The 23,328-nt window shown below is 42.5% G+C and overlaps 1 protein-coding gene across 1 annotated transcript in view; it reads left to right on the forward strand.

Moving 5' to 3' along the window:
• LOC137265879 (uncharacterized) overlaps positions 1-23,328 on the forward strand; it is a 74,847-nt gene that overhangs the window by 22,774 nt on the left and 28,745 nt on the right. The window contains exons 12-16 of the mRNA XM_067801340.1: positions 46-190; positions 363-464; positions 651-1,274; positions 1,815-2,522; positions 3,603-3,629. Coding sequence (XP_067657441.1) covers positions 46-190; positions 363-464; positions 651-1,274; positions 1,815-2,522; positions 3,603-3,629 — 1,606 coding nt within the window. The remainder of the gene's footprint in view (positions 1-45; positions 191-362; positions 465-650; positions 1,275-1,814; positions 2,523-3,602; positions 3,630-23,328) is intronic.

Genomic DNA, 23,328 nt, shown 5'->3' on the forward strand with positions numbered 1-23,328 from the left:
ACTTTTGCGCAAAAGTAATAAGATTGTATATAAATATATTTTCAGCACATTCCAGTAACACACAATGCCACAGTTTCATATTCCGTGACGCTGAAGCCAGTTGTTGTGACGGACACTGTCCAGTTTGTAGTGACGTACTACGTGGGGCGGCCGTGTGTGCGTCTGGAGCTCGTCGGCTGTAACCCTGAAGGTGTTCCTTCAACTCCTGTTATAGTGTGATTTACGTGATAAATTACTTCATGTTATCTTCAGACATAGTCAATATTCCCTCTTTGTATACATGTCAGTTCCGTTTCATTCAAGGAGCTTGTAGATGTGGTGCATCAAGTCATTGGTTGATGCGTTCCTTTCCTGTTTTGCAGTTTTGTGTCAGCCTCATTTTTGTCATAACGGTGGTTCCTGCATTGGGACAAATGTCTGCAAATGTAAAGATAATTACTACGGGATTCAGTGCCAGTTAAGAAGTAAGTATGAGACGGATTACTGAGAAATGTTCCAAATGTTCTGTAAATGTTACACACCTCAAGTCTGAACAGAAATGATCAAACAAACGAATACATGGCGAAACAAGTCCATTGTGTCATTTTCTCACATACGCATCACATGCTCAAACCAAATCTTCATATCTGTAATATCTCGTTTTTTCTCAGAATCAGAAATTCTCAACTACAACTACAAGATTATTGAAAAGATTCAGGACATTATTACAACAACGCATCTAAATCTAACTGTCCAAGGAATGGTAGACGTGAACACACAGCAGTCAGAGACATTCCTTGTTTTGAGCAATCAGGGCTATGTGGAAATCCCTCAGACTGATCCTTGTGTCCAGGACGTCGACCACTGCAACACTGGCTTCACATACAGCATCAACATCAACCTGCGCAATGTAACCAAGGAGATGCCCATTCTGGGAACTGGGAACGGTGGGACTGGTGTTTACATGTCGTATACAAACGGTAGTTTCATCTGCTCGGTGGGGACATCTAAAGAGGTGTGGACAATCAGTCTAAGGCATCATCTTATACTTGAAACCTGGTACAAGATAGATCTCTCTTGGAGCAGCTTCCATGGTTTACATCTTCACGTGGATGGAGTTAACATTGGAGGAAGTGTTGCTACAGTTGGCAAACCGCTCACTTTCACCAAACATCTCCTATGGATAGGCAACAGGTACACGACCTTGCCTTCCACAAGGACATTCATCTATTGGATTAAACACATCTGTATCTTCTTCAGCGTCCGCCAAGATCTGGTCAGAGCTGGATTGTTAGGTATTTATCGTTTACTGTGTGACGAAAGGGAATCACATACATTTCTTGTATGTTCATCTAAAATGCCTATTTTGCTACAGGCACAGTTATCGTGTTTAGTAGGATACAACCAATCCACTCTTAACCAGCCATAACATTCATCACCACTATGATTTGTATCGCTCTCGTAGAAAAGAGAAACATTAAATGCCTTGATATAAACCTCAAAAGTTCCCCTTCTTCAAACATTTCAGTAATCTAATCATTGTACCTGCTCCAGCGAATTTGTCCTGATAGAAAACAATAACATTTCTTAACTAGTGTTATAACTGAAATGCTCTTTTGAATTACTCTGTAACCATCTAAGGTAAGATGGGATAAGAACGTTAGAGCTATGAGTGAATTAACATTTAACGTCACATTAGCGTCACCTGCGCCATACTGCGACGTTGCTGAACTATGAGCATATATAATGTATATATTTGTATGATATGGACATATAGTGCATGTATCATATTGAATAATTTAGTTCAACCAATCAAGGGTTCATTATATTTGCAGAGGAGAAGAATCCCACTCCAACACCAGTGATACCGTCCGCTACGACCGCCAAGCAAGAACCTTCGTCTTGCAATTCCTCATTCACTGACATAAAGTTCACTAGAATCAGTGGTACTGACCTGGTGACGTCACTGAATACAATGAAGGTTCATGGAGACGCCCATCTTGAGCAGTCGAAGGAAGGAACACTTTTAGTTTTGGATGGGCCAGGGCAATACATTGATATGCAGAAGACAGGGATGCCCTGTCTTGATGACCTCACAACATGCTTCACAAGTTTTAACTTCAGATTGACTTTCCAGTTCATTAAGATAGATAAGCAACCTAATTATATCTTATCTAGCGGTGGGGAATTAGTGAACTCCAGTGGGGTTGCTTTATACTACCTCAGTGGCAAACTCGTCTTTTGGGTTAAGAATGGAAAGTCAGTTGGAAAATCTATATTCTCGGTGAATATGCAAATCGCTACGTGGTACACTTTGGATGCATCGTGGGATAAGACAAGTGAAGAGACATCCGTGCACCTGAATGGCAGAGCACTGACGAACACGCCCTTGCCGAAAACTAATGCACCCGAGACGACCAACACACATTCTCTTCTCATTGGCAAATCATGGGACAAGAATATTACATCCCATATAAAGCTCCTGCTTTTCAGAATGTGGACAGAAAGTCTGAAAGAACTAGCAGAAAGCAACTGCACCAAAGGTAAATTCAATCAGACATGAGTCTTGTACTGTCAAGTTTCGGGTATTTTTAGGCCTCATACTCGGTTTCTTGTACACTGGTGCAATGCATGAAACCCATTTCTGATATCTCCGGCCGTGAAACTACTGCAATATAACAAACACGTTGTAGCGGTAAGATGTTGTAGATTGTGCAAGAGCTAGCTGTAAATTCTATTTGATACAAAGTGTTCTCACAAGAGAAAACGCAGCAGCCTTCGTAACTTTTTGTTCTCAAGTACCAACCAATTTTATGGTATCATAAAGTTCAAAAATGGGAAAGTGTAGCATTGCGCTGGCTATCACTCATCACAATAGATTCTAACCAAAGTTAAAGCCTGTTTATGTTAATGAATGCGATACATACCTAAGGTAATCATTAAGTATTTCACGAAAGAAAATGTTCCAGCCTTGTTGTAGATAATGTATGGACCAATACACTTGAGTAGGCCACACAAGTAACGTTACAACTGAAAGAACCAATTTTGATAAATCTGCAGTTTCGTTAAGGATTTGCGTGTTTGTCTGTTGTTGGCGCCGTACCCAGCAACATTCCAGGTATATGACAGTAGAATGTAAATATTCCATTTTGGACCAAACAATCTAGTGACTGTTTTCACGAGCTTTTATCTGTCTATTTCGAACACGATGACATGCATCACCCAGGCCACCGGAGAACCTCACCACACGATCTCTTTCGTCGCCACTGACCACAAGCATGGTTTACAGAAAACCCGATTCTAACCCGTATCTTTTGCTAAAGAAGAAATATTGGTGAATTATTGTGTTTTTTCCTGGACATGTGGTTAAAGGCAAAATGGCAGTCGAACGAAGACTTTGTACGCCCCGTATAACAATCAGAGTGGCGGACTTTAAACTGTCACGGTAGAAATTTGATATGACTAAATTATGCAGTTTACTGTATATTCTGTGATTCCTTCCTAGTGCGACTGGAAGTTAATGCAGTCTCAACTGAAATATTAACAACACTGATTGCTTAGAAAAACATGCACATTCACCTTTTTATACATCTGTTTTATTTTCCTTTCATGTTACACTTCAGAACTTTCGATACCGGATATTACGATAGGTATGTATACGTTTTCTATATGTATGTATGTATGCGTGCGTGCGTGCGTGCGTGCGTGTATCTATGTTTGATTGCAAGCAACCTTTACATACCACACGTAATAAGCCCAGTTGTGTGCATTGTATGTATGATTGCTTTACGAAAGTAGTAGGCCAGACTGTTTGTATTGTTGAAATAGCCAAAGAGCAATGTGGCATGGAGGCATGATGTTTCCTAAAACAAAACGTTCGTAGTCCGTGCAACAGTGCCAGTTAACATAATGTGAAACAATCACCAAGATAGCCGAAACATGAACTATAAAACAATCAAGGAAAAACCATTTCATTGTCATAATTTGGATCCATGGTAACTGGCATGTTCGACTCCGTTCTACTGTTGACATTTTTTAGGTGCACGTAAACACCCAACAGTTGGAACACATACTCACGATAACACATTAAACACATTAAAACATAGTCAACCTAACAGATAACACAGATGTTTCTTAAGTGGGAAAACCTACTTCAAGGCTCTTCTGATTGTTGACACAAAATATCAAGATGAAAAAAAGAGCTCAAGTACGACTTTGGATACAGGTCTAGTTTCAGGACTGCCAACTCCCAAAGTCACGTCAGTAAAGACTACAGGTGAAACGATCCCGCCAGTCCATCACCAATTCATATTTACCAGAGTTATTGGCAATATCCTTGTCACGACGGATTATAACCTGACACTTCACGGAAACGTCAGTCTGGTGGAAGGGCAGCAAGGCAAAGGAAAGGTCATCAGCATTACAGGGCCGGGGCAGTGGATTGAAATGAATGTGGAAAAAGTTTCTTGTTTCTCAGACATGAATACCTGTTCTAATGGCATCACGGCACAGGTGGAAATAATGATTGTAGAAATGGAGACCACGGCCACAATATATTTGCTTCGAGATGGCAATAGCCATGCTAAATCGCCACTCCTCCTCTATTACCAAGGAAGACAGCTTCATGCCACCATTCACGTGGGGAAAAGCGTCTGGTCAGTTTCGGCCAATTACAGTATTACCACCAAGCAATCACACGTATACCAACTTGTGTGGAGTAGGCAGAAAGGAATCCAGCTAGTCGTGGATGGAATCGTCTTGACAGAGTCAGTCACGTCAACTCAGACGAATGTTACTGCTAACACTCTACATGGATTGGTGATAGGAGCGGTTGAGAATGTAGCAAGTGTGCATCTTCAAATTTCTCAAATTGAAGTATGGAATAAAAGGAAGGAAACGGAAAACAAACAGACTTCTTTGAAGCGTAAGTATTCACCTTTATTAGGACCTTTGATTTTTAAAGCGGCAGTTATCATTTGTCCATCTCATTTAAATGCCAACTCCAGCCACAAAGTTTTTGTTCTAAGCTTTTACTCTTGTAACCTACTGTGATGTAGCTCAGTTAAAACAGTCCCGAATTTGCTTTTTGAACAGAGACAGCAACGGAAACAACACCAACAAAGAGCTCAAGTACGACTTTGGATACAGGTCTAGTTTCAGGACTGCCAACTCCCAAAGTCACGTCAGTAAAGACTACAGGTGAAACGATCCCGCCAGTCCATCACCAATTCATATTTACCAGAGTTATTGGCAATATCCTTGTCACGACGGATTATAACCTGACACTTCACGGAAACGTCAGTCTGGTGGAAGGGCAGCAAGGCAAAGGAAAGGTCATCAGCATTACAGGGCCGGGGCAGTGGATTGAAATGAATGTGGAAAAAGTTTCTTGTTTCTCAGACATGAATACCTGTTCTAATGGCATCACGGCACAGGTGGAAATAATGATTGTAGAAATGGAGACCACGGCCACAATATATTTGCTTCGAGATGGCAATAGCCATGCTAAATCGCCACTCCTCCTCTATTACCAAGGAAGACAGCTTCATGCCACCATTCACGTGGGGAAAAGCGTCTGGTCAGTTTCGGCCAATTACAGTATTACCACCAAGCAATCACACGTATACCAACTTGTGTGGAGTAGGCAAAAAGGAATCCAGCTAGTCGTGGATGGAATCGTCTTGACAGATTCAGTCACGTCAACTCAGACGAATGTTACTGCTAACACAATACATGGATTGGTGATAGGAGCGGTTGAGAATGTAGCAAGTGTGCATCTTCAAATTTCTCAAATTGAAGTATGGAATAAAAGGAAGGAATCGGAAAACAAACAGACTTCTTTGAAGCGTAGGTATTCACCTTTATTAGGACCTTTGATTTTTAAAGCGGCAGTTATCATTTGTCCATCTCATTTAAATGCCAACTCCAGCCACAAAGTTTTTGTTCTAAGCTTTTACTCTTGTAACCTACTGTGATGTAGCTCAGTTAAAACAGTCCCGAATTTGCTTTTTGAACAGAGACAGCAACGGAAACAACACCAACAAAGAGCTCAAGTACGACTTTGGATACAGGTCTAGTTTCAGGACTGCCAACTCCCAAAGTCACGTCAGTAAAGACTACAGGTGAAACGATCCCGCCAGTCCATCACCAATTCATATTTACCAGAGTTATTGGCAATATCCTTGTCACGACGGATTATAACCTGACACTTCACGGAAACGTCAGTCTGGTGGAAGGGCAGCGAGGCAAAGGAAAGGTCATCAGCATTACAGGGCCGGGGCAGTGGATTGAAATGAATGTGGAAAAAGTTTCTTGTCTCTCAGACATGAATACCTGTTCTAATGGCATCACGGCACAGGTGGAAATAATGATTGTAGAAATGGAGACCACGGCCACAATATATTTGCTTCGAGATGGCAATAGCCATGCTAAATCGCCACTCCTCCTCTATTACCAAGGAAGACAGCTTCATGCCACCATTCACGTGGGGAAAAGCGTCTGGTCAGTTTCGACCAATTACAGTATTACCACCAAGCAATCACACGTATACCAACTTGTGTGGAGTAGGCAGAAAGGAATCCAGCTAGTCGTGGATGGAATCGTCTTGACAGAGTCAGTCACGTCAACTCAGACGAATGTTACTGCTAACACTCTACATGGATTGGTGATAGGAGCGGTTGAGAATGTAGCAAGTGTGCATCTTCAAATTTCTCAAATTGAAGTATGGAATAAAAGGAGGGAAACGGAAAACAAACAGACTTCTTTGAAGCGTAAGTATTCACCTTTATTAGGACCTTTGATTTCCAAAGCGGCAGTTATCATTTGTCCATCCCATTTAAATGCCAACTCCAGCCACAAAGTTTTTGTTCTAAGCTTTTACTCTTGTAACCTACTGTGATGTAGCTCAGTTAAAACAGTCCCGAATTTGCTTTTTGAACAGAGACAGCAACGGAAACAACACCAACAAAGAGCTCAAGTACGACTTTGGATACAGGTCTAGTTTCAGGACTGCCAACTCCCAAAGTCACGTCAGTAAAGACTACAGGTGAAACGATCCCGCCAGTCCATCACCAATTCATATTTACCAGAGTTATTGGCAATATCCTTGTCACGACGGATTATAACCTGACACTTCACGGAAACGTCAGTCTGGTGGAAGGGCAGCAAGGCAAAGGAAAGGTCATCAGCATTACAGGGCCGGGGCAGTGGATTGAAATGAATGTGGAAAAAGTTTCTTGTTTCTCAGACATGAATACCTGTTCTAATGGCATCACGGCACAGGTGGAAATAATGATTGTAGAAATGGAGACCACGGCCACAATATATTTGCTTCGAGATGGCAATAGCCATGCTAAATCGCCACTCCTCCTCTATTACCAAGGAAGACAGCTTCATGCCACCATTCACGTGGGGAAAAGCGTCTGGTCAGTTTCGGCCAATTACAGTATTACCACCAAGCAATCACACGTATACCAACTTGTGTGGAGTAGGCAGAAAGGAATCCAGCTAGTCGTGGATGGAATCGTCTTGACAGAGTCAGTCACGTCAACTCAGACGAATGTTACTGCTAACACAATACATGGATTGGTGATAGGAGCGGTTGAGAATGTAGCAAGTGTGCATCTTCAAATTTCTCAAATTGAAGTATGGAATAAAAGGAAGGAATCGGAAAACAAACAGACTTCTTTGAAGCGTAGGTATTCACCTTTATTAGGACCTTTGATTTTTAAAGCGGCAGTTATCATTTGTCCATCTCATTTAAATGCCAACTCCAGCCACAAAGTTTTTGTTCTAAGCTTTTACTCTTGTAACCTACTGTGATGTAGCTCAGTTAAAACAGTCCCGAATTTGCTTTTTGAACAGAGACAGCAACGGAAACAACACCAACAAAGAGCTCAAGTACGACTTTGGATACAGGTCTAGTTTCAGGACTGCCAACTCCCAAAGTCACGTCAGTAAAGACTACAGGTGAAACGATCCCGCCAGTCCATCACCAATTCATATTTACCAGAGTTATTGGCAATATCCTTGTCACGACGGATTATAACCTGACACTTCACGGAAACGTCAGTCTGGTGGAAGGGCAGCGAGGCAAAGGAAAGGTCATCAGCATTACAGGGCCGGGGCAGTGGATTGAAATGAATGTGGAAAAAGTTTCTTGTCTCTCAGACATGAATACCTGTTCTAATGGCATCACGGCACAGGTGGAAATAATGATTGTAGAAATGGAGACCACGGCCACAATATATTTGCTTCGAGATGGCAATAGCCATGCTAAATCGCCACTCCTCCTCTATTACCAAGGAAGACAGCTTCATGCCACCATTCACGTGGGGAAAAGCGTCTGGTCAGTTTCGACCAATTACAGTATTACCACCAAGCAATCACACGTATACCAACTTGTGTGGAGTAGGCAGAAAGGAATCCAGCTAGTCGTGGATGGAATCGTCTTGACAGAGTCAGTCACGTCAACTCAGACGAATGTTACTGCTAACACTCTACATGGATTGGTGATAGGAGCGGTTGAGAATGTAGCAAGTGTGCATCTTCAAATTTCTCAAATTGAAGTATGGAATAAAAGGAGGGAAACGGAAAACAAACAGACTTCTTTGAAGCGTAAGTATTCACCTTTATTAGGACCTTTGATTTCCAAAGCGGCAGTTATCATTTGTCCATCCCATTTAAATGCCAACTCCAGCCACAAAGTTTTTGTTCTAAGCTTTTACTCTTGTAACCTACTGTGATGTAGCTCAGTTAAAACAGTCCCGAATTTGCTTTTTGAACAGAGACAGCAACGGAAACAACACCAACAAAGAGCTCAAGTACGACTTTGGATACAGGTCTAGTTTCAGGACTGCCAACTCCCAAAGTCACGTCAGTAAAGACTACAGGTGAAACGATCCCGCCAGTCCATCACCAATTCATATTTACCAGAGTTATTGGCAATATCCTTGTCACGACGGATTATAACCTGACACTTCACGGAAACGTCAGTCTGGTGGAAGGGCAGCGAGGCAAAGGAAAGGTCATCAGCATTACAGGGCCGGGGCAGTGGATTGAAATGAATGTGGAAAAAGTTTCTTGTCTCTCAGACATGAATACCTGTTCTAATGGCATCACGGCACAGGTGGAAATAATGATTGTAGAAATGGAGACCACGGCCACAATATATTTGCTTCGAGATGGCAATAGCCATGCTAAATCGCCACTCCTCTATTACCAAGGAAGACAGCTTCATGCCACCATTCACGTGGGGAAAAGCGTCTGGTCAGTTTCGACCAATTACAGTATTACCACCAAGCAATCACACGTATACCAACTTGTGTGGAGTAGGCAGAAAGGAATCCAGCTAGTCGTGGATGGAATCGTCTTGACAGAGTCAGTCACGTCAACTCAGACGAATGTTACTGCTAACACTCTACATGGATTGGTGATAGGAGCGGTTGAGAATGTAGCAAGTGTGCATCTTCAAATTTCTCAAATTGAAGTATGGAATAAAAGGAAGGAAACGGAAAACAAACAGACTTCTTTGAAGCGTAAGTATTCACCTTTATTAGGACCTTTGATTTTTAAAGCGGCAGTTATCATTTGTCCATCCCATTTAAATGCCAACTCCAGCCACAAAGTTTTTGTTCTAAGCTTTTACTCTTGTAACCTACTGTGATGTAGCTCAGTTAAAACAGTCCCGAATTTGCTTTTTGAACAGAGACAGCAACGGAAACAACACCAACAAAGAGCTCAAGTACGACTTTGGATACAGGTCTAGTTTCAGGACTGCCAACTCCCAAAGTCACGTCAGTAAAGACTACAGGTGAAACGATCCCGCCAGTCCATCACCAATTCATATTTACCAGAGTTATTGGCAATATCCTTGTCACGACGGATTATAACCTGACACTTCACGGAAACGTCAGTCTGGTGGAAGGGCTGCAAGGCAAAGGAAAGGTCATCAGCATTACAGGGCCGGGGCAGTGGATTGAAATGAATGTGGAAAAAGTTTCTTGTCTCTCAGACATGAATACCTGTTCTAATGGCATCACGGCACAGGTGGAAATAATGATTGTAGAAATGGAGACCACGGCCACAATATATTTGCTTCGAGATGGCAATAGCCATGCTAAATCGCCACTCCTCCTCTATTACCAAGGAAGACAGCTTCATGCCACCATTCACGTGGGGAAAAGCGTCTGGTCAGTTTCGGCCAATTACAGTATTACCACCAAGCAATCACACGTATACCAACTTGTGTGGAGTAGGCAAAAAGGAATCCAGCTAGTCGTGGATGGAATCGTCTTGACAGAGTCAGTCACGTCAACTCAGACGAATGTTACTGCTAACACAATACATGGATTGGTGATAGGAGCGGTTGAGAATGTAGCAAGTGTGCATCTTCAAATTTCTCAAATTGAAGTATGGAATAAAAGGAAGGAATCGGAAAACAAACAGACTTCTTTGAAGCGTAGGTATTCACCTTTATTAGGACCTTTGATTTTTAAAGCGGCAGTTATCATTTGTCCATCTCATTTAAATGCCAACTCCAGCCACAAAGTTTTTGTTCTAAGCTTTTACTCTTGTAACCTACTGTGATGTAGCTCAGTTAAAACAGTCCCGAATTTGCTTTTTGAACAGAGACAGCAACGGAAACAACACCAACAAAGAGCTCAAGTACGACTTTGGATACAGGTCTAGTTTCAGGACTGCCAACTCCCAAAGTCACGTCAGTAAAGACTACAGGTGAAACGATCCCGCCAGTCCATCACCAATTCATATTTACCAGAGTTATTGGCAATATCCTTGTCACGACGGATTATAACCTGACACTTCACGGAAACGTCAGTCTGGTGGAAGGGCAGCGAGGCAAAGGAAAGGTCATCAGCATTACAGGGCCGGGGCAGTGGATTGAAATGAATGTGGAAAAAGTTTCTTGTCTCTCAGACATGAATACCTGTTCTAATGGCATCACGGCACAGGTGGAAATAATGATTGTAGAAATGGAGACCACGGCCACAATATATTTGCTTCGAGATGGCAATAGCCATGCTAAATCGCCACTCCTCCTCTATTACCAAGGAAGACAGCTTCATGCCACCATTCACGTGGGGAAAAGCGTCTGGTCAGTTTCGACCAATTACAGTATTACCACCAAGCAATCACACGTATACCAACTTGTGTGGAGTAGGCAAAAAGGAATCCAGCTAGTCGTGGATGGAATCGTCTTGACAGAGTCAGTCACGTCAACTCAGACGAATGTTACTGCTAACACTCTACATGGATTGGTGATAGGAGCGGTTGAGAATGTAGCAAGTGTGCATCTTCAAATTTCTCAAATTGAAGTATGGAATAAAAGGAGGGAAACGGAAAACAAACAGACTTCTTTGAAGCGTAAGTATTCACCTTTATTAGGACCTTTGATTTCCAAAGCGGCAGTTATCATTTGTCCATCCCATTTAAATGCCAACTCCAGCCACAAAGTTTTTGTTCTAAGCTTTTACTCTTGTAACCTACTGTGATGTAGCTCAGTTAAAACAGTCCCGAATTTGCTTTTTGAACAGAGACAGCAACGGAAACAACACCAACAAAGAGCTCAAGTACGACTTTGGATACAGGTCTAGTTTCAGGACTGCCAACTCCCAAAGTCACGTCAGTAAAGACTACAGGTGAAACGATCCCGCCAGTCCATCACCAATTCATATTTACCAGAGTTATTGGCAATATCCTTGTCACGACGGATTATAACCTGACACTTCACGGAAACGTCAGTCTGGTGGAAGGGCAGCGAGGCAAAGGAAAGGTCATCAGCATTACAGGGCCGGGGCAGTGGATTGAAATGAATGTGGAAAAAGTTTCTTGTCTCTCAGACATGAATACCTGTTCTAATGGCATCACGGCACAGGTGGAAATAATGATTGTAGAAATGGAGACCACGGCCACAATATATTTGCTTCGAGATGGCAATAGCCATGCTAAATCGCCACTCCTCTATTACCAAGGAAGACAGCTTCATGCCACCATTCACGTGGGGAAAAGCGTCTGGTCAGTTTCGACCAATTACAGTATTACCACCAAGCAATCACACGTATACCAACTTGTGTGGAGTAGGCAGAAAGGAATCCAGCTAGTCGTGGATGGAATCGTCTTGACAGAGTCAGTCACGTCAACTCAGACGAATGTTACTGCTAACACTCTACATGGATTGGTGATAGGAGCGGTTGAGAATGTAGCAAGTGTGCATCTTCAAATTTCTCAAATTGAAGTATGGAATAAAAGGAAGGAAACGGAAAACAAACAGACTTCTTTGAAGCGTAAGTATTCACCTTTATTAGGACCTTTGATTTTTAAAGCGGCAGTTATCATTTGTCCATCCCATTTAAATGCCAACTCCAGCCACAAAGTTTTTGTTCTAAGCTTTTACTCTTGTAACCTACTGTGATGTAGCTCAGTTAAAACAGTCCCGAATTTGCTTTTTGAACAGAGACAGCAACGGAAACAACACCAACAAAGAGCTCAAGTACGACTTTGGATACAGGTCTAGTTTCAGGACTGCCAACTCCCAAAGTCACGTCAGTAAAGACTACAGGTGAAACGATCCCGCCAGTCCATCACCAATTCATATTTACCAGAGTTATTGGCAATATCCTTGTCACGACGGATTATAACCTGACACTTCACGGAAACGTCAGTCTGGTGGAAGGGCTGCAAGGCAAAGGAAAGGTCATCAGCATTACAGGGCCGGGGCAGTGGATTGAAATGAATGTGGAAAAAGTTTCTTGTCTCTCAGACATGAATACCTGTTCTAATGGCATCACGGCACAGGTGGAAATAATGATTGTAGAAATGGAGACCACGGCCACAATATATTTGCTTCGAGATGGCAATAGCCATGCTAAATCGCCACTCCTCCTCTATTACCAAGGAAGACAGCTTCATGCCACCATTCACGTGGGGAAAAGCGTCTGGTCAGTTTCGACCAATTACAGTATTACCACCAAGCAATCACACGTATACCAACTTGTGTGGAGTAGGCAGAAAGGAATCCAGCTAGTCGTGGATGGAATCGTCTTGACAGAGTCAGTCACGTCAACTCAGACGAATGTTACTGCTAACACTCTACATGGATTGGTGATAGGAGCGGTTGAGAATGTAGCAAGTGTGCATCTTCAAATTTCTCAAATTGAAGTATGGAATAAAAGGAAGGAAACGGAAAACAAACAGACTTCTTTGAAGCGTAAGTATTCACCTTTATTAGGACCTTTGATTTTTAAAGCGGCAGTTATCATTTGTCCATCCCATTTAAATGCCAACTCCAGCCACAAAGTTTTTGTTCTAAGCTTTTACTCTTGTAACCTACTGTGATGTAGCTCAGTTAAAACAGTCCCGAATTTGCTTTTTGAACAGAGACAGCAACGGAAACAACACCAACAAAGAGCTCAAGTACGACTTTGGATACAGGTCTAGTTTCAGGACTGCCAGCTCCCAAAGTCACGTCAGTAAAGACTACAGGTGAAACGATCCCGCCAGTCCATCACCAATTCATATTTACCAGAGTTATTGGCAATATCCTTGTCACGACGGATTATAACCTGACACTTCACGGAAACGTCAGTCTGGTGGAAGGGCAGCAAGGCAAAGGAAAGGTCATCAGCATTACAGGGCCGGGGCAGTGGATTGAAATGAATGTGGAAAAAGTTTCTTGTCTCTCAGACATGAATACCTGTTCTAATGGCATCACGGCACAGGTGGAAATAATGATTGTAGAAATGGAGACCACGGCCACAATATATTTGCTTCGAGATGGCAATAGCCATGCTAAATCGCCACTCCTCCTCTATTACCAAGGAAGACAGCTTCATGCCACCATTCACGTGGGGGAAAGCGTCTGGTCAGTTTCGACCAATTACAGTATTACCACCAAGCAATCACACGTATACCAACTTGTGTGGAGTAGGCAGAAAGGAATCCAGCTAGTCGTGGATGGAATCGTCTTGACAGAGTCAGTCACGTCAACTCAGACGAATGTTACTGCTAACACTCTACATGGATTGGTGATAGGAGCGGTTGAGAATGTAGCAAGTGTGCATCTTCAAATTTCTCAAATTGAAGTATGGAATAAAAGGAAGGAAACGGAAAACAAACAGACTTCTTTGAAGCGTAAGTATTCACCTTTATTAGGACCTTTGATTTTTAAAGCGGCAGTTATCATTTGTCCATCCCATTTAAATGCCAACTCCAGCCACAAAGTTTTTGTTCTAAGCTTTTACTCTTGTGACCTACTGTGATGTAGCTCAGTTAAAACAGTCCCGAATTTGCTTTTTGAACAGAGACAGCAACGGAAACAACACCAACAAAGAGCTCAAGTACGACTTTGGATACAGGTCTAGTTTCAGGACTGCCAACTCCCAAAGTCACGTCAGTAAAGACTACAGGTGAAACGATCCCGCCAGTCCATCACCAATTCATATTTACCAGAGTTATTGGCAATATCCTTGTCACGACGGATTATAACCTGACACTTCACGGAAACGTCAGTCTGGTGGAAGGGCAGCGAGGCAAAGGAAAGGTCATCAGCATTACAGGGCCGGGGCAGTGGATTGAAATGAATGTGGAAAAAGTTTCTTGTCTCTCAGACATGAATACCTGTTCTAATGGCATCACGGCACAGGTGGAAATAATGATTGTAGAAATGGAGACCACGGCCACAATATATTTGCTTCGAGATGGCAATAGCCATGCTAAATCGCCACTCCTCCTCTATTACCAAGGAAGACAGCTTCATGCCACCATTCACGTGGGGAAAAGCGTCTGGTCAGTTTCGACCAATTACAGTATTACCACCAAGCAATCACACGTATACCAACTTGTGTGGAGTAGGCAGAAAGGAATCCAGCTAGTCGTGGATGGAATCGTCTTGACAGAGTCAGTCACGTCAACTCAGACGAATGTTACTGCTAACACTCTACATGGATTGGTGATAGGAGCGGTTGAGAATGTAGCAAGTGTGCATCTTCAAATTTCTCAAATTGAAGTATGGAATAAAAGGAAGGAAACGGAAAACAAACAGACTTCTTTGAAGCGTAAGTATTCACCTTTATTAGGACCTTTGATTTTTAAAGCGGCAGTTATCATTTGTCCATCCCATTTAAATGCCAACTCCAGCCACAAAGTTTTTGTTCTAAGCTTTTACTCTTGTAACCTACTGTGATGTAGCTCAGTTAAAACAGTCCCGAATTTGCTTTTTGAACAGAGACAGCAACGGAAACAACACCAACAAAGAGCTCAAGTACGACTTTGGATACAGGTCTAGTTTCAGGACTGCCAACTCCCAAAGTCACGTCAGTAAAGACTACAGGTGAAACGATCCCGCCAGTCCATCACCAATTCATATTTACCAGAGTTATTGGCAATATCCTTGTCACGACGGATTATAACCTGACACTTCACGGAAACGTCAGTCTGGTGGACGGGCAGCAAGGCAAAGGAAAGGTCATCAGCATTACAGGGCCGGGGCAGTGGATTGAAATGAATGTGGAAAAAGTTTCTTGTCTCTCAGACATGAATACCTGTTCTAATGGCATCACGGCACAGGTGGAAATAATGATTGTAGAAATGGAGACCACGGCCACAATATATTTGCTTCGAGATGGCAATAGCCATGCTAAATCGCCACTCCTCCTCTATTACCAAGGAAGACAGCTTCATGCCACCATTCACGTGGGGAAAAGCGTCTGGTCAGTTTCGACCAATTACAGTATTACCACCAAGCAATCACACGTATACCAACTTGTGTGGAGTAGGCAGAAAGGAATCCAGCTAGTCGTGGATGGAATCGTCTTGACAGAGTCAGTCACGTCAACTCAGACGAATGTTACTGCTAACACTCTACATGGATTGGTGATAGGAGCGGTTGAGAATGTAGCAAGTGTGCATCTTCAAATTTCTCAAATTGAAGTATGGAATAAAAGGAAGGAAACGGAAAACAAACAGACTTCTTTGAAGCGTAAGTATTCACCTTTATTAGGACCTTTGATTTCTAAAGCGGCAGTTATCATTTGTCCATCCCATTTAAATGCCAACTCCAGCCACAAAGTTTTTGTTCTAAGCTTTTACTCTTGTAACCTACTGTGATGTAGCTCAGTTAAAACAGTCCCGAATTTGCTTTTTGAACAGAGACAGCAACGGAAACAACACCAACAAAGAGCTCAAGTACGACTTTGGATACAGGTCTAGTTTCAGGACTGCCAACTCCCAAAGTCACGTCAGTAAAGACTACAGGTGAAACGATCCCGCCAGTCCATCACCAATTCATATTTACCAGAGTTATTGGCAATATCCTTGTCACGACGGATTATAACCTGACACTTCACGGAAACGTCAGTCTGGTGGAAGGGCAGCAAGGCAAAGGAAAGGTCATCAGCATTACAGGGCCGGGGCAGTGGATTGAAATGAATGTGGAAAAAGTTTCTTGTCTCTCAGACATGAATACCTGTTCTAATGGCATCACGGCACAGGTGGAAATAATGATTGTAGAAATGGAGACCACGGCCACAATATATTTGCTTCGAGATGGCAATAGCCATGCTAAATCGCCACTCCTCCTCTATTACCAAGGAAGACAGCTTCATGCCACCATTCACGTGGGGAAAAGCGTCTGGTCAGTTTCGGCCAATTACAGTATTACCACCAAGCAATCACACGTATACCAACTTGTGTGGAGTAGGCAGAAAGGAATCCAGCTAGTCGTGGATGGAATCGTCTTGACAGAGTCAGTCACGTCAACTCAGACGAATGTTACTGCTAACACTCTACATGGATTGGTGATAGGAGCGGTTGAGAATGTAGCAAGTGTGCATCTTCAAATTTCTCAAATTGAAGTATGGAATAAAAGGAAGGAAACGGAAAACAAACAGACTTCTTTGAAGCGTAAGTATTCACCTTTATTAGGACCTTTGATTTCTAAAGCGGCAGTTATCATTTGTCCATCCCATTTAAATGCCAACTCCAGCCACAAAGTTTTTGTTCTAAGCTTTTACTCTTGTAACCTACTGTGATGTAGCTCAGTTAAAACAGTCCCGAATTTGCTTTTTGAACAGAGACAGCAACGGAAACAACACCAACAAAGAGCTCAAGTACGACTTTGGATACAGGTCTAGTTTCAGGACTGCCAACTCCCAAAGTCACGTCAGTAAAGACTACAGGTGAAACGATCCCGCCAGTCCATCACCAATTCATATTTACCAGAGTTATTGGCAATATCCTTGTCACGACGGATTATAACCTGACACTTCACGGAAACGTCAGTCTGGTGGAAGGGCAGCAAGGCAAAGGAAAGGTCATCAGCATTACAGGGCCGGGGCAGTGGATTGAAATGAATGTGGAAAAAGTTTCTTGTCTCTCAGACATGAATACCTGTTCTAATGGCATCACGGCACAGGTGGAAATAATGATTGTAGAAATGGAGACCACGGCCACAATATATTTGCTTCGAGATGGCAATAGCCATGCTAAATCGCCACTCCTCCTCTATTACCAAGGAAGACAGCTTCATGCCACCATTCACGTGGGGAAAAGCGTCTGGTCAGTTTCGGCCAATTACAGTATTACCACCAAGCAATCACACGTATACCAACTTGTGTGGAGTAGGCAGAAAGGAATCCAGCTAGTCGTGGATGGAATCGTCTTGACAGAGTCAGTCACGTCAACTCAGACGAATGTTACTGCTAACACTCTACATGGATTGGTGATAGGAGCGGTTGAGAATGTAGCAAGTGTGCATCTTCAAATTTCTCAAATTGAAGTATGGAATAAAAGGAAGGAAACGGAAAACAAACAGACTTCTTTGAAGCGTAAGTATTCACCTTTATTAGGACCTTTGATTTCTAAAGCGGCAGTTATCATTTGTCCATCCCATTTAAATGCCAACTCCAGCCACAAAGTTTTTGTTCTAAGCTTTTACTCTTTTGACCTACTGTGATGTAGCTCAGTTAAAACAGTCCCGAATTTGCTTTTTGAACAGAGACAGCAACGGAAACAACACCAACAAAGAGCTCAAGTACGACTTTGGATACAGGTCTAGTTTCAGGACTGCCAACTCCCAAAGTCACGTCAGTAAAGACTACAGGTGAAACGATCCCGCCAGTCCATCACCAATTCATATTTACCAGAGTTATTGGCAATATCCTTGTCACGACGGATTATAACCTGACACTTCACGGAAACGTCAGTCTGGTGGAAGGGCAGCAAGGCAAAGGAAAGGTCATCAGCATTACAGGGCCGGGGCAGTGGATTGAAATGAATGTGGACAAAGTTTCTTGTCTCTCAGACATGAATACCTGTTCTAATGGCATCACGGCACAGGTGGAAATAATGATTGTAGAAATGGAGACCACGGCCACAATATATTTGCTTCGAGATGGCAATAGCCATGCTAAATCGCCACTCCTCCTCTATTACCAAGGAAGACAGCTTCATGCCACCATTCACGTGGGGAAAAGCGTCTGGTCAGTTTCGACCAATTACAGTATTACCACCAAGCAATCACACGTATACCAACTTGTGTGGAGTAGGCAGAAAGGAATCCAGCTAGTCGTGGATGGAATCGTCTTGACAGAGTCAGTCACGTCAACTCAGACGAATGTTACTGCTAACACTCTACATGGATTGGTGATAGGAGCGGTTGAGAATGTAGCAAGTGTGCATCTTCAAATTTCTCAAATTGAAGTATGGAATAAAAGGAAGGAAACGGAAAACAAACAGACTTCTTTGAAGCGTAAGTATTCACCTTTATTAGGACCTTTGATTTCTAAAGCGGCAGTTATCATTTGTCCATCCCATTTAAATGCCAACTCCAGCCACAAAGTTTTTGTTCTAAGCTTTTACTCTTGTGACCCACTGTGATGTAGCTCAGTTAAAACAGTCCCGAATTTGCTTTTTGAACAGAGACAGCAACGGAAACAACACCAACAAAGAGCTCAAGTACGACTTTGGATACAGGTCTAGTTTCAGGACTGCCAACTCCCAAAGTCACGTCAGTAAAGACTACAGGTGAAACGATCCCGCCAGTCCATCACCAATTCATATTTACCAGAGTTATTGGCAATATCCTTGTCACGACGGATTATAACCTGACACTTCACGGAAACGTCAGTCTGGTGGAAGGGCAGCAAGGCAAAGGAAAGGTCATCAGCATTACAGGGCCGGGGCAGTGGATTGAAATGAATGTGGACAAAGTTTCTTGTCTCTCAGACATGAATACCTGTTCTAATGGCATCACGGCACAGGTGGAAATAATGATTGTAGAAATGGAGACCACGGCCACAATATATTTGCTTCGAGATGGCAATAGCCATGCTAAATCGCCACTCCTCCTCTATTACCAAGGAAGACAGCTTCATGCCACCATTCACGTGGGGAAAAGCGTCTGGTCAGTTTCGACCAATTACAGTATTACCACCAAGCAATCACACGTATACCAACTTGTGTGGAGTAGGCAGAAAGGAATCCAGCTAGTCGTGGATGGAATCGTCTTGACAGAGTCAGTCACGTCAACTCAGACGAATGTTACTGCTAACACTCTACATGGATTGGTGATAGGAGCGGTTGAGAATGTAGCAAGTGTGCATCTTCAAATTTCTCAAATTGAAGTATGGAATAAAAGGAAGGAAACGGAAAACAAACAGACTTCTTTGAAGCGTAAGTATTCACCTTTATTAGGACCTTTGATTTCTAAAGCGGCAGTTATCATTTGTCCATCCCATTTAAATGCCAACTCCAGCCACAAAGTTTTTGTTCTAAGCTTTTACTCTTGTGACCCACTGTGATGTAGCTCAGTTAAAACAGTCCCGAATTTGCTTTTTGAACAGAGACAGCAACGGAAACAACACCAACAAAGAGCTCAAGTACGACTTTGGATACAGGTCTAGTTTCAGGACTGCCAACTCCCAAAGTCACGTCAGTAAAGACTACAGGTGAAACGATCCCGCCAGTCCATCACCAATTCATATTTACCAGAGTTATTGGCAATATCCTTGTCACGACGGATTATAACCTGACACTTCACGGAAACGTCAGTCTGGTGGAAGGGCAGCAAGGCAAAGGAAAGGTCATCAGCATTACAGGGCCGGGGCAGTGGATTGAAATGAATGTGGACAAAGTTTCTTGTCTCTCAGACATGAATACCTGTTCTAATGGCATCACGGCACAGGTGGAAATAATGATTGTAGAAATGGAGACCACGGCCACAATATATTTGCTTCGAGATGGCAATAGCCATGCTAAATCGCCACTCCTCCTCTATTACCAAGGAAGACAGCTTCATGCCACCATTCACGTGGGGAAAAGCGTCTGGTCAGTTTCGACCAATTACAGTATTACCACCAAGCAATCACACGTATACCAACTTGTGTGGAGTAGGCAGAAAGGAATCCAGCTAGTCGTGGATGGAATCGTCTTGACAGAGTCAGTCACGTCAACTCAGACGAATGTTACTGCTAACACTCTACATGGATTGGTGATAGGAGCGGTTGAGAATGTAGCAAGTGTGCATCTTCAAATTTCTCAAATTGAAGTATGGAATAAAAGGAAGGAAACGGAAAACAAACAGACTTCTTTGAAGCGTAAGTATTCACCTTTATTAGGACCTTTGATTTCTAAAGCGGCAGTTATCATTTGTCCATCCCATTTAAATGCCAACTCCAGCCACAAAGTTTTTGTTCTAAGCTTTTACTCTTGTAACCTACTGTGATGTAGCTCAGTTAAAACAGTCCCGAATTTGCTTTTTGAACAGAGACAGCAACGGAAACAACACCAACAAAGAGCTCAAGTACGACTTTGGATACAGGTCTAGTTTCAGGACTGCCAACTCCCAAAGTCACGTCAGTAAAGACTACAGGTGAAACGATCCCGCCAGTCCATCACCAATTCATATTTACCAGAGTTATTGGCAATATCCTTGTCACGACGGATTATAACCTGACACTTCACGGAAACGTCAGTCTGGTGGAAGGGCAGCGAGGCAAAGGAAAGGTCATCAGCATTACAGGGCCGGGGCAGTGGATTGAAATGAATGTGGAAAAAGTTTCTTGTCTCTCAGACATGAATACCTGTTCTAATGGCATCACGGCACAGGTGGAAATAATGATTGTAGAAATGGAGACCACGGCCACAATATATTTGCTTCGAGATGGCAATAGCCATGCTAAATCGCCACTCCTCCTCTATTACCAAGGAAGACAGCTTCATGCCACCATTCACGTGGGGAAAAGCGTCTGGTCAGTTTCGGCCAATTACAGTATTACCACCAAGCAATCACACGTATACCAACTTGTGTGGAGTAGGCAGAAAGGAATCCAGCTAGTCGTGGATGGAATCGTCTTGACAGAGTCAGTCACGTCAACTCAGACGAATGTTACTGCTAACACTCTACATGGATTGGTGATAGGAGCGGTTGAGAATGTAGCAAGTGTGCATCTTCAAATTTCTCAAATTGAAGTATGGAATAAAAGGAAGGAAACGGAAAACAAACAGACTTCTTTGAAGCGTAAGTATTCACCTTTATTAGGACCTTTGATTTCTAAAGCGGCAGTTATCATTTGTCCATCCCATTTAAATGCCAACTCCAGCCACAAAGTTTTTGTTCTAAGCTTTTACTCTTGTAGCCTACTGTGATGTAGCTCAGTTAAAACAGTCCCGAATTTGCTTTTTGAACAGAGACAGCAACGGAAACAACACCAACAAAGAGCTCAAGTACGACTTTGGATACAGGTCTAGTTTCAGGACTGCCAACTCCCAAAGTCACGTCAGTAAAGACTACAGGTGAAACGATCCCGCCAGTCCATCACCAATTCATATTTACCAGAGTTATTGGCAATATCCTTGTCACGACGGATTATAACCTGACACTTCACGGAAACGTCAGTCTGGTGGAAGGGCAGCAAGGCAAAGGAAAGGTCATCAGCATTACAGGGCCGGGGCAGTGGATTGAAATGAATGTGGAAAAAGTTTCTTGTCTCTCAGACATGAATACCTGTTCTAATGGCATCACGGCACAGGTGGAAATAATGATTGTAGAAATGGAGACCACGGCCACAATATATTTGCTTCGAGATGGCAATAGCCATGCTAAATCGCCACTCCTCCTCTATTACCAAGGAAGACAGCTTCATGCCACCATTCACGTGGGGAAAAGCGTCTGGTCAGTTTCGACCAATTACAGTATTACCACCAAGCAATCACACGTATACCAACTTGTGTGGAGTAGGCAGAAAGGAATCCAGCTAGTCGTGGATGGAATCGTCTTGACAGAGTCAGTCACGTCAACTCAGACGAATGTTACTGCTAACACTCTACATGGATTGGTGATAGGAGCGGTTGAGAATGTAGCAAGTGTGCATCTTCAAATTTCTCAAATTGAAGTATGGAATAAAAGGAAGGAAACGGAAAACAAACAGACTTCTTTGAAGCGTAAGTATTCACCTTTATTAGGACCTTTGAATGCTTATGTTTACGTTATAGGAATGTTATGTGTAAAACCCCTTAAATCAAATGTATATTTGTGTCTTCTTGTATCACTCTTTGCAACGTAAATGTTTGTGGAAATTGTCCCTGCTAATGTCCTTTTTAGGAAATATTTTTAATCTGTTTCTCCCGGATCTGTCCATGGAACACGGCGGTGAGTCTGCTTTATCTATATGTGTTAAATTGATTCTATTTTATGTTGGTGTTTTTGATGTTATATTACATCGAAGGAATATTGTCTATTTGTAGATACTATAGCTGTACAACGTTTTTTACCATGATAACATTTACTATTTGAGTAAGTATAATCTTTCTAATTAATGGTATCAAACTAATGCTCCGTTTTGGTCTTTGCAGGATATCCTATAGCAACAACATCAAAAGCGACTCCAGTCACTGAGACAAATATACAATCAAACGACTTAACTTTTACAGGAATATCTGGGAATGTTATAACCACTAAAACTTTGAACATGACTGTAAATGGAAATGCATCACTTATGACTCATGAGAACTTGACGTGTCTTCTTCTTAGTGGACGTAACCAGTGGTTAGAGATTCCTCGGGAAATTCTTCCCTGTGCTTCCGAACCAAAAGGCTGCATTTCAGGATTTACATTTCAAATTGACATTGAGGTAAAAATGATACTACCTCTAAATTTAACAAATTTTATCTCTAGCGGATATGCTAATCCATCTTTAATTTCCATGTTCTATAAGGAGAACACCCTGTTTGTCACGGTGACACTAGGACACGAGAAATGGATGATCTCGACATTGTACACCCTTGGCATGGACAAGTTTAATACTTACCAGATATCATGGAGTAACTCTGAAGGGG

The sequence above is a fragment of the Haliotis asinina genome, chromosome 15, assembly GCF_037392515.1.
Source record: "Haliotis asinina isolate JCU_RB_2024 chromosome 15, JCU_Hal_asi_v2, whole genome shotgun sequence".
NCBI classification, from domain to species: domain Eukaryota; kingdom Metazoa; phylum Mollusca; class Gastropoda; order Lepetellida; family Haliotidae; genus Haliotis; species Haliotis asinina.